Below are 12,520 nucleotides of genomic sequence, written 5' to 3' on the forward strand. Positions count from 1 at the left end.
TATGTATAACCTGGTATTTAGAGACAAGAATGAAGCCAATCAGGTGGGGATTAAGGTAATCCAGAACACAGGGGTAAGGAAGACATTGTCTATATTTTAGAATTTCATCTACTTTTTGAGACTAAAGGAAGAAAGGTTTTGTTCAGAACCTAACTTTTCCGTAGCACATAATCAGTCTAACTCAACATGTCTGGATAGATCATTTAAACAACACAAACACAGGGAGCCCAGAATAAGAATGAGAGACTTTAATCCTGCATAATTTAATGTAATGCTTGAATACATCCCAGAATATATTAAGCATATAATCAAAAAGTTTTGGCAAAATCCCTTGAGGGATGGGAGAAAAAATATGGAACTATTAAACTTGACCTCCAGGGAAACCCCTGATACTGTGTCAAACATTAGGGATACCCAAATCAAAAGGCCAAGTCCTTGATCTTGAGGCTTGCTCTTGTGAAGCTTATGTATGTAGCGGAGAAGCTTAGCCTACCTATAGGTATGCCTAAGAGTTACTTCTGGAGGATCTCTTCTGTTGCTCTCTCTCTCTCTCTAAGACCAACTCTAGATGTAAAATCCTGATCTTCTCCCACTATGTGGGACATGACATCCAGGGGTGAAAGGCTCCCTGGCAACATAGGATATGATTCCCATGGACGAGCCTGGTCCTGACCCCCTGGGATCGACAACGCCTTCCCAATCAAAAGAGGGAAAAGAAATGTAACAAGATAAAGTTTCAGTGGCTGAGAGAATTCAAACAGAGTGAGAGGCTATTCTGGAGGCTGCTCTTAAGCAATATTGCTAACTACCATGGTTTGTGAAACCTCAATCAAAACCATTCCTATTAACCCAAAAGAACACCTGGGGCTCTATCTGAGCTTCTACCAAAATTTCATGTACTGAAATTACTTGCCAGAAACGTACAACCTCCAGATAACTTCCTAGGCCAGATGAGTCCTGAAACCCTGAGGGGCCAGCCTCTCCAAGAACATCAACTAGCACTAGCTCCATCCCCCTATCCCATAATATTGACAGCCCTTTCCAACATTAAAGAGTTAGAATGGACAGAGACCAAATACTCCTAACTGGGAGCAGGATCAAAGGAGGAGGATGAGTTATAACAAGAAAAGATAGGATTTAACAAATGAGTATGACTGCTGAATCGTTATATTGATATTTCTTTTAGTCTCTAGTATCTTGGAGCAGGCTAGAAGGAAAAACCTAAAATTATAGACAGTAATCCATACCAAACTCTGAAATCTGTTCTGTAACTACTTGTTATAATGTACTCTACAATTCATTGCTTTTTTTGTACATATGTCGTATTTCATAATAAAACATGTTTAGAAAAAAAGTCATATAACAACAAGTGTTGGCAAGGATGTGGAGAAATTGGAACCCTCACTCATATATTGCTAGTAGGAATGTAAAATAGTGCAACCACTTTGGAAAATGATCTGGCAGTTCCTCAAAGCATTATACATAATTCCCATCTGCCCCAGAATTCTACTCCAAGGTATACACTCAAGAGAAATAAAAATGCACGTCCATGCAAAAAATTTGAACAATGTCATAGCAGCATTATCAGAAAAGGCAAAAATTTTGAAACAACCCAAATGTCCATCAACTGAATGGATAAACAAAATATAGTATATCCATATGGTAGAATATAATTTAGCAACACAAATGAAGTAATGATACATGATATGACATGGATGAACCTTGAAAACATTATGCAAGGTGAAAGAAGCCAGCCATAAAGGATTCCATTTACATAAAAATACCCCTAGAAAGCAAATCCACAGAGAAAGAAAGTAGATTAGTTTGTTTAGTGCTGGAGGGTAGGGAGGGTTTGGGAAGTGATCCTTTTTTTTTCTTTTGCATGGGCAGGCACTAGGAATTGAACCTGAGTCTCCAGCATGGCAGGCAAGAATACAGCCTGCTGAGCCGCCATGGCCCACCCTGGGAAGTGATTTTGAGTACAGGGTTTCATTTTTTTCTTTTTTTAGTATGCTCTGTGATGGGGGTCACATTACATTTTTTTTTATGTGCATATGCAGTTATTGTAGCACTATTTTATTTGAAAAAAGTTTTTTTGAGTGCAGGGGCCAAGAATCAAACCCAGGTCGCCCACATGGCAAGTGAGAATTCTATCACTATATCACCTGTGCAACCCCCTAGGGTTTCATTTTGGAAGTAGGGAAAATATTCTAAAATTGACTGTTTTTTTTTTGCCTGGGCAGGCACTGGGAATTGGACCTGGGTCTCCAGCATGGCAGGCAAGAATTCTGCCACTGCACCAGCATTACCCACCTTGGCTTAGTCATTTTTAGTCACAGTGCTTGGCACATTGTTCTACTCAAACACTTATTAAATAATCAGAGGGGAAAAAACCTTATGCCTAAGGAGCTATGCAACAATATGAGATGTTTTTCATAGAGAAAGAAACTAGACTCCGTAAACCAAATATGGAAATGCATGAGCACCAAAGGGGGAAAATATCTTGTCCTCTGAAACATGAATGGTAGGTAGTGCCTGTACAGGTGGTCAGTTAGTATGTAACTTTCAGAAGCATAAATCCACTAAAGATGGGAGAAGAAACTAGATCTCAAAGTAAATGCCAGTCTCTCACTTCTATTAAAGCAAACAGAAATCCTGTCCCTTGAGTCAGACAACAGAACAAGAGCCCTGGGCCCTGTGCTGGGTGGTAGTAGAAATCCCAGGGAGGACAACCTATTTTTTCTGAAGATGATTACATTTCATTACGAAAATATAAGCTTTTTAAAAAACTGTTTATAGCAGCTTTTATTCCATTTTAATTTCTTTTTGTTTGAAATAGAAAGCCAGTCTAATTTCAGAGGTAGAAAAGAGGTTTAAATCTATATAAGTGGCCAATTTTCCAAAACTAAATACATATTTTCAGTCCTAATGACCTTTAAACATATGTGTGATTTTATGGTTCTATCTATTCAGGTATTTCTATTACTTTTGCTGGTTATTTAATCTAATATTTCATGTATTATTTTAGGTTTATACTTCCCTCAGTTGTCTTAGAATTCTCTTTTTTTGTATATACATATATTATTTACTCAAATATACTTTTTTTTTTGCATGGGCAGGCACTGGGAATCGAAATCAGGTCTCTGGCATGGCAGGCAAGAATTCTGTCACTGAGCCACTGTTGCACTGCCCTTATATACACTTATATTTCCAATTATTTTGTCTCTTCAAACAATTTTACAATGAACATCTTGTGTAACCAACTTTGAATATGCATGCTTGTCTGCATTAAATTTTTTTTTTAATTTTAACATTTTTTGTGTGTATGTGTAAAATATAACACACATACAAAAAAGCAATAAATTTCCAAGTACACTTTAACAAGTAATTATAGAACAGATTTTAAAGTCTGGTATGAGTTAAAGTTCCATGATTTTTTGTTTTTTCTTCTAGCTGCTCCAAGACACTGGAGACCACAGAAATATCAATATAATGATTCAAAAGTCATACTCACATGTTAAATCCTATCTTCTCTTATACTCCTCCTTTTCTTTAAATAACGTATATACAAACAAAGCAATAAATTTCAAACTGCGTTGCAACAATTGGTTGTAGAACAGATTTCAGAGTTTGGTAAGGATTACAATAGCACAACTCTAGGTTTTATTTCTAGTTGCTTTAAGGTTCTGGAGGATAAAAGAAATATAACGATTCAGTTCTCACACTCATTTGTTAAACCAGACCTCCTCTGTATAACTCCACCATCACCTTTGATCTTTCTTCCACTCTTTAGGGGTATTTGGGTGAAAATACAGGAATTTAATGATATTCTAAGGAGGCTATGAAACACCAACAATGTGGCTTCCATTTAAGTACAATTTACCTTGGGCAGCCCTAAAAGGCTGTATTTGCCTTTCTCTGGTGTCACACAGGTAGCCAAAATTCCAGGAAGATACCAGATTATACATATATAGCACAGCATCTCAAAATCTATAAATAACATTAACAGCTCTGGACACATTAATGTGACTGCTACAAGATTTAACAATCTAGGCCCTAATTTTCTTATAGGTATTTTCAAAAAAGAGACCATACAATATTTGTTCGCTTGTTTCTGGCTTATTTTGCACCACATAATGTGGTCATGTGAAAAGGGATGACAGAGTAAGAAATCCAGAATGTACACTCGTAATTTCTGACAAACCAAACATGAAATTAAAGCATCTATGGACACAAGTAATGATTATTATCTTTTCTGAAGAGATGATTCAGCACTTTAACATGATCAGTTACTTTGCTTCTAAGAGGAAACTTCTAAGAGCTGTTCAAATAGATGAAATCTCATAGGATCACAGTTTTACTTCAGAGCAAATTTGTAATATTAGGGGAAAAAATACCATTTCCTACACCAATGCTAGTTTTTCTCCCTTTTAGTCTTCACCAAAAGCTCTCTCATTCACAAACTACTACAGTGCTATTACCCTGAGTGCTTTGTTTTAATGCATCAGAAGAATTTTCAAGGAATAGACTATATGTGCCATCTCAATGTTAAATTTCTTGAACTTGTTATCTGCATTTGATGAGGTTAGGTAAGTGAATACCTGTTATTAGGAAATACACATGGAAGTATTAAGTGGTTAAGGAGCATGATATAGTTAACCCACTCTCAAATGTTTAAGAGGGAGGGAGGGAGGAAGGAAAGCATATAATGTGGTAAAACAGAAAAAGTTGGTAATCTGGGTTATACTGGAGTTCTTTTAGAGGTTTTATATTATTTTTGCAACTTTCCCGTAAATTTGAAATTGATTTAAAATAAAAAGTTTACAAAAGAAAACCTTTCAATATAAGATTGAGGAAGTAACTGGAGGAATTACCTTTTTGGACTTAGATCTGACTGACAAGCAATAACTGCTGGGATGGAAAAGGAACCATAAATAATGTAAAAAGTTAAAAATGAATGTTGCTTACTACAAGAGACACAAATTAAAAAATAGATTAAAAATGTATGACCAGAGTTATGAGAAGTCTAGAAGCCCCTAGAACGTTCCACATGGAAGAAAAATGCCTGTGACAAAATGTGAAGATAAGACTAAATCTACATTCTATTGTGAGGATTAAATGAAACAGTCTCTGTAAAATGTTTAACGCAGCCAGGAACATATGAATAAATGACATCTCTACTATTAAGAACATGGAAAAATGGAATCAACTACCTTACCATGGTAGTTATTTTACTTCCTATTAGTGGAACAACTATTCAGTAGTACTGGGCATTAACACACTATAGGCACAGAGCTAAACTCACCCAAATATGAAATTATAGAATTGTACCCTAAAATTCTAGAATTCTGCCCTAACATATCCACAATTATGTTGTCACAAAATAATAACCATTTCAGAGCCAAACCTGTTCATTCGTTTACAATAAGGACTTCTTGGTCCTGCAGAAGATAGTCGATATCTTGGTCTTGCAGGAGAAGCTGGGCCACTATAAAATATGTTGGGTTTTCTCGGGTGACGAGGTTCTAAAAAAGAAATATCTATGTGACATATAAATATGTATAAAGATATTTCTGTTATTCATCTGAATACTTACAAAGGTGCTGCCTTCCATGAAAGTACTAGTAAATATCTATCTACTACAACATATATTACTGTTAATGTTTTAAATCTGTACATTTACAGGGTTGCTGCTGGAGATACTACAGCAGACACCAACCAAGCAACACACACACTGGCCATAAACAACCATTATGATTATACTGGTACATAACAGCTGATTATCAGCCCAGAATGAATATGCTATGTAAGAACTGAAGTACAAGGTTAATATAAATAAAAAAATAGTCCTATCTATACAAATTCACAATATAAAAGCAAAGTTCCAAAATCTAAAGTAATTAAAGTCAGACATAAAATTCAAAAGTCTAATTATTTGTTTTGGTCAAGGATAAGATTTAACTTGCTTTGGTAGAAATGCTTTCTTTGCAAATTTAGGATAAGTGAAAAAAGACAACATCTATCATGTTCTTAGTACCATAACATGAAAAATACTTAAAAAGAAGAAATAACAAAGGAGTGACAATAAAGAAAATACAATGACATTTTCTGAAAATAAATAAATAAACGCTGTACTTACTCTCCAGGGGAGCTTGGTAGTAAACAGTAGCTTTCCTCTGTCTAAGATAATATCTTTTCTGATTATCCTCTCCATCTTCTTCATCTTCATCGTCGTCATCATCATCTTCATCTTCTTCTTCTTCTTCATCATCTTCACCATCATCTTCACCATCATCTTCATCTTCTTGATCTTCACCGTCTTCAGAAGATTCTACAATTAAGAAACACTTACTAGAAGGATATTCACCAAAATGTTAACAATAGCTAATAGAGGGGAATTGGGGGAGGGCGGAGGAGGGCAGGAAGAGTTGTCTCCTAGAGTTGGCTCCTCTTATTATTTATGTTCTTTTACTCTGTCCACAGAAGGAACTTGTCGTTTTTTTCGTAATAGTAAATAAAGATATTTTTTAGTGAAATAAAGATTTAGAATAAAAACAAGTTCAAGGGGAAAAAAAGGAAGTAAGTAGAAAAAGAAGTTTGTAGATTACTGCCAGTATATACAATCTAAAATTTACAGTACTGCTCCTAATTTAATATAGGCAACCATTTTTTTTTAAATACCAAAAAAAACAACAAATAAACGCAAACATTCCTATTTTGATCATTCCGTTCTACATATATAATCAGTAATTCACAATATCATTACATAGTTGCATATTCATCATCATGATCATTTCTTGGAACATTTGCATCTAGTCAGAAAAAGAAATAAAACGAAAACAGAAAAAAAAAATTATACATACTATATCCCTTATCCCTCCCTTTCAATGATCACTAGCATTTCAAACTAAATTTATTTTTTTTTGCATTTTATAACTTCATTTTAATAAAACAAATCTAATTATATATATGTTATATATATATATTTACACACATTTGCACACACACACATAATCACAGAAAAATGTCAGTTATCCGGGGTTACCACTGAGTAATGAAATCAAACTAAATTTATTTTAACATTTGTTCCCTGTATTATTTATTTTTATTCCATATGTTCTACTCATCTGTTGACACGGTAGATAAAAGGAGCATCAGACACAAGGTTTTCACAATCACACAGTCACATTGTGAAAGCTATACCATTATGCAGTCATTATTATGGCTACTGGAACACAGCTCTACATTTTCAGGCAGTTCCCTCCAGCCTCTCCATTACATCTTGACTAACAAGGTGATATCTACTTAATGCGTAAGAATAACCTCCAGGATAACCTCTTGACTCTGGAATCTCTCAGCCATTGACACTTTGTCTCATTTCACTCTTCCCCCTTTTGGTTGAGAAGGTTTTCTCAACCCCTTGATGCTGAGTCTCAGCTCATTCTAGGATTTCTGTCCCACGTTGCCAGGAAGGTCAACACCCCGGGGAGTCATGTCCCACATAGACAGGGGGAGGGTGGTGAGTTTGCTTGTTGTGTTGGCTGGAGAGAAAGGCCACATCTGAGCAATAAAAGAGGTTCTTTTGGGGGTGACTCTTACGCCTAATCTTAAGTAGGCTTGACCTATCCTTTGTGGGGTTGTTTCATATGAACAAACCCCAAGACTGGGGGTTCAGCCTATAGCTTTGTTGTCCATACTGCTTGTGAGAATATCAAGAATTCAACTTGGGGAAGTTGAGTTTTCCCCCATTCTCACCACTCTTCGAAGGGGACTTTGCAAACACTTTTTTATTCACTGATCAAATCACTCTGGAATTTATCAGGGCATCACTCTGGACAAACGAACAAAATCTCATGTCCTACTCAAGGTTCCTTGTACTTATGGTATTCAATTAAGCTGCTACATAAGTTATATTAGGAAATGCCCTGGTGAAAATTTAAATTTTGTACCAAATAAACATTTTTTGCTTTAGTCTCACACATAAGTTGAAATTTTAAAATATTAATTACCATCTATTTTCAACACCCTGCAGTAATGACATTCCTTTGTTCTTCCTCATGCAATAACATTTTTTAAATTTGTACATTTAGTCACTATCATTATACACTCTAGGCATTCTTAGATTATACCATCTCAATCTTTATCGCCTATCTTTCTTTCTGATTTCAGTTGAGGCAACCGTATTTAAGCTTCCAAGTTAATGCAATACTAACAAATTTTACCCTCTCCTCAGTTCTTATCTTTTAAACTTCAGTTTCATATTCCATTCACCCCTTTTTGCCGCCATCAAGCACAGACTGCAAAACTCAAATACTTATGATAATGGCAACTCACCTTCACCAAAAATTTAAAATGCATTTCAGAAAACTGGCTTTCACTCAAGAAAAGTTATAATAGTTTATGGTAATAAGCCTTAAGCTAAATAAGCCCAAAACTTAATTTTAATCACCTTTTAACTAAAATCGGTAGAGAGATATCAATACAATGTGTTCCTGTAGAGGTATTATATAAACAAATGAATTTTATATGATTTAGAATTGTTGGTTTCAGGTACTTTCTCAAGAAAGCATACTATCCTTTTAAGCTATCCTCTGCTCCTACTTTAGCTTTTTTATTGACCAATCCTTTATATTTGACCAATTATCAGAAACACCATAGCTTTTGAATAAAGAGGCTATTTCCTTCTAAATAAAAACTACTGAAATTCAATCCCAGAAGATACAAACCAAAAAGAGAAAAAAAAAAGACTAACCTGCACTGCCTTCTTGATTATCAGTTGTTTCTTCATCCGTTCTTTGAATAGCTTTTTGTTTTCCTCTCGTGTACATATTAAGATTCCCCTAAAAATGTTTAAATAAAATCCATTAACATTTAGTATATTTCTAAAACAATTCAGCAGGACCTGCTAATCTTGTTTACGATGATAATATTTATGGTTGTAAACTCCTACAACTACAGCAGTAACTAAATACTAATCAAATAATGCTGCACAAAGAAGTGAATAATTTAACCCAAACTGAGTAGGTACTGTGCCAGTTTGAAGTTATTATGTACCCAGAAAAGCCATATCCTTTAATCCTTATTTAATATTGCTGGGTGGGATTTTTTTTATTATTTCCATGGAGATGTGACCCACTCAATTGTGGGTGGTCACTTGATTAGATGGTTTCCATGGAGCTACGTCTCCACCCATTCAAGGTGGGATTGCTTCCTGGAGCCCTTTAAGACGGAAGCATTTTGGAAAAAGCTCAGAGCCAACAGAAACTACTCAGTCAGAGACCTTTGGAAATACAGAAGGAAAATGTCCCTGGTAAGCCTTATGAAATGAGGAGAGAAAGCTAGCAGAGGTTGCCATGTGCCCTCTTAGCTGAGAGAAAAACCCCGAAGTTCATCAGTCCTTTCTTTAGAGTTACAGGTATTTTTCTCTGGATGTCTAAATTTGGACATTTTCATAGTCTTAGAACCGTAAGCTTGCAATTTAACAAATTCCCTTAACAGCTGCTCCATTTCTGGGATACTGCATTCTAAATGCTTACAAACTATAACAGGTACTACAGAAAAAGATTAAACTAGAGATTTTTATTAAATCATCTCCTTAATAGAATATAGTTACTTCTTCTGTTTCATTAAACACTCCCAAGTCTTCAAGTTCTCTCATTCGCTGTCTACGCATTTTCTTCATGTCATCCATTTTCTGAAGTACAGCTTCAGCAGTGCTTAAAAAAATTGAAATAAACATAAACCAAAATAATAGTAAATTTTTAAAATCTTAAAAAAATTCTTCCCTTGTAACCTTCATGTGCTAATATTTTAAGTATCTCTAAAAAATATTGATTCCCCATGTAAAAGTACTATTAAATTTCTTTTCAAGAATTTCAACACATATACATAATACAACAAAGTACTCTTATTAATCATTCTCCTTTATGGTTCAGAAAACCTGAATAAATTAAATGTTCAAGCTAGATGAAATTCATGATCCCTACCCCCCAAAATTTTGACAAGTAAATTGTTCTGATCTAAGAAATTTTTACTTACTTTGTTATAAGTTTGTCAAATAGCACAGACTGGTTTACAGAACTATAACGACTTCTAATCCTACAACTGCGGCGAACTTCAACATTACCACTCTCTTCACGCAAATGCTCTGCAGTTTGGACGATATTTCTAGTCCTCAGTGACCGAGTAACTGGAATCACTTTGTCTTTTGAGATGTGTACATAAAAATAAATGGAAATACTTCAAACAAGGATTTATAACAATTCTAAAATTAACAGTTGAAAAATTAGGTTTTCATATAATAGTATTTCAAAATCACTTTTCTTAAAAACATTGGAAAACAAAAATAAAGTTACAACATACACATACAATATGATTCATTCTTTCCAATCCCAAGAAAAAAGGAAATACACATAATACAAATACTTGTACACAAATATTCAAAGAAGCTTTATTTGTGAACTAGAAACAAATAAAAAGTCATCAAAAGATGAATGGATAAACAAATTACCATATTCATATAAAGAAATACTCCTCAACCACAAAGAACAACAACAGATCTCAAAATAATAACGCTGAGTGAAAGAAACCAACTTAAAAAAACTCCATTTATACAGAACTCTAGAAAATGCAAACTAATCTATAAGCAAACTGGTCGCGGCTAGAAGAATCTGGTGACTGAGGAAGGAGAAGAGTGGGAAAGTCAGGAGGGATTTAAAGGGTTATGAGGCAATTTTGGGGGGTGATGAGATGCTATCTTCACTATCTTACTGTAGTGATGGTTTTATGGGCATATACTTATATCAAAACCTAACAAACTGTACACTTAAATACGTACTCATTATTGTCATGCACCTCAAAAAAAACTGCAAAAAATAATAATTACATATTTTAAGTTTTTCAAATGCCTTTAATACTAATTACCTTCTTTGCATTCTTCTTTTTTTTTATCAGCCTGCTGTCTGGCCAATTGCCTATATGAAAAAATATAGCGAACAATCAAAAATAATTGACTTCTTCAAACTAAGACAAAAAGTTAAATCAGCCTGGAGAATAAATACCCTTAAGCACCTAAAAAACACTGAAAAAATAGCCTGAGACTATATATGCTTATACTTTGTCAGAGCTAAACAAAGTCTGAGACCTTGTTGTGAAATTCAATGACATCTGTATTAACAGTTAGCTAAATACAATTAATCAAATCATTTAACTTGAAACAAGAAATAAGTATTATAATTCAAGCATGGAATAAAAACAAAACAATGTGTTTTACACCATAGGGATATACCAGTCCTTTTATTTTCAAGGAGTTTACAAGCATAAACAGAATTAACACCCCAATGACACATGAATTGACTTCTAAGAACATTTGATGTTTACAATCTTTACATGACATGCATTATTATTATTCACATGCAGAAACAGCCCCATTTGTAAATCAGATATCCTCCTACAAACTGGCAGACAGAATCTACTGAGCTGGAAAGTACACTTTCAAAGGCATAAAAACAAACAACAATAACAACAACATCAAATAGTTGAGAGAACCCTCTCCTTGCCTTTTTTCCCCCAAAAATCCACTGAGCAAACAAAGCAATATGTACGTTTCATCAACCTGTTTTTAAGGATTCAATTTTTTTGCACTTAGTATCTGCTAATCAAACTAAGATCAAGCTGTTTGCTAGTGAGCTGGTTTATACATGTGGATTTTCAAATATTACAGTTCTGAGATAAAATGAAATGATCTTATCCAAAAGATTCAACTCATGTATTCTCATAACAAAGTAAGTCATCATTAATTCCTTACCCGTTTTAGAACACATATAAGACCAATAGATAAAATTAAAGTCTTCAAGTAACCCATGTATAGATCAAGGCCTACTTTGTTCACAGGCTCATAGACTTTCTCATAGAGGAGCCTTTCCATACTATTTGAGGTATACCCTTTTCTCATATATTAGGTCCTATTAGGTATGAGGGACACAGTGCTTAAAGCAGTGTTTTTTTGTTTACATTGGCAGTGGCTGGTGAACTTAAAGAGCTAGATAGTAAGCATGTTAGGCTTGTGAGCCATACAGTCTCCGTAACAACTATTCAACTTTGTCATTGTAGTATGAAAGCAACCACAGACAAAATGGTCATGGCTGTATTTCAATGAAACTGCACTCATAAAAAACAGGCGCTGGATTTTGCCAACCCCCGTGAATATGATGAAAGCCATGGATCTTTTCTCCCTCAGAAAATAAAATACACACATGCAAGTTTAAACACTAACTCAAAGGTTTCATGTACCCCTGAAGACCATCCACGATCACTGGACCCAAATTTAAGAATTCCAGAATCAAAGAACTACATATCCTCTTGCCCTCAAGACAGTTATTAAAATCTTTATGCAATATTCTAACAACATAGGTCATTTGGTCTTTGAGTACCAAACAGACTGAAAACAAAGAAAAAACAGAAATGATGAAGTAGAGAGATAACTACACTCAGGCAAATTGGCAACAGTAAAAAGGGTCAG

The 12,520-nt window shown here is 34.6% G+C and overlaps 1 protein-coding gene across 4 annotated transcripts in view; it reads right to left on the bottom strand.

Annotated features, from left to right (window-relative positions):
- ATAD2 (ATPase family AAA domain containing 2) overlaps positions 1-12,520 on the bottom strand; it is a 97,170-nt gene that overhangs the window by 52,226 nt on the left and 32,424 nt on the right. For all 4 annotated transcript variants that reach the window (XM_077167586.1, XM_077167583.1, XM_077167584.1 and 1 more), the window contains exons 3-8: positions 10,924-10,973; positions 10,039-10,204; positions 9,614-9,716; positions 8,753-8,840; positions 6,140-6,331; positions 5,408-5,525 (exon numbers count right to left, since the gene is read on the bottom strand). In XM_077167586.1, the coding sequence (XP_077023701.1) occupies positions 5,408-5,525; positions 6,140-6,331; positions 8,753-8,840; positions 9,614-9,716; positions 10,039-10,204; positions 10,924-10,973 (717 nt within the window). The remainder of the gene's footprint in view (positions 1-5,407; positions 5,526-6,139; positions 6,332-8,752; positions 8,841-9,613; positions 9,717-10,038; positions 10,205-10,923; positions 10,974-12,520) is intronic.

This window comes from Tamandua tetradactyla, chromosome 6 (assembly GCF_023851605.1).
Source record: "Tamandua tetradactyla isolate mTamTet1 chromosome 6, mTamTet1.pri, whole genome shotgun sequence".
Taxonomy (NCBI): Eukaryota; Metazoa; Chordata; class Mammalia; order Pilosa; family Myrmecophagidae; genus Tamandua; species Tamandua tetradactyla.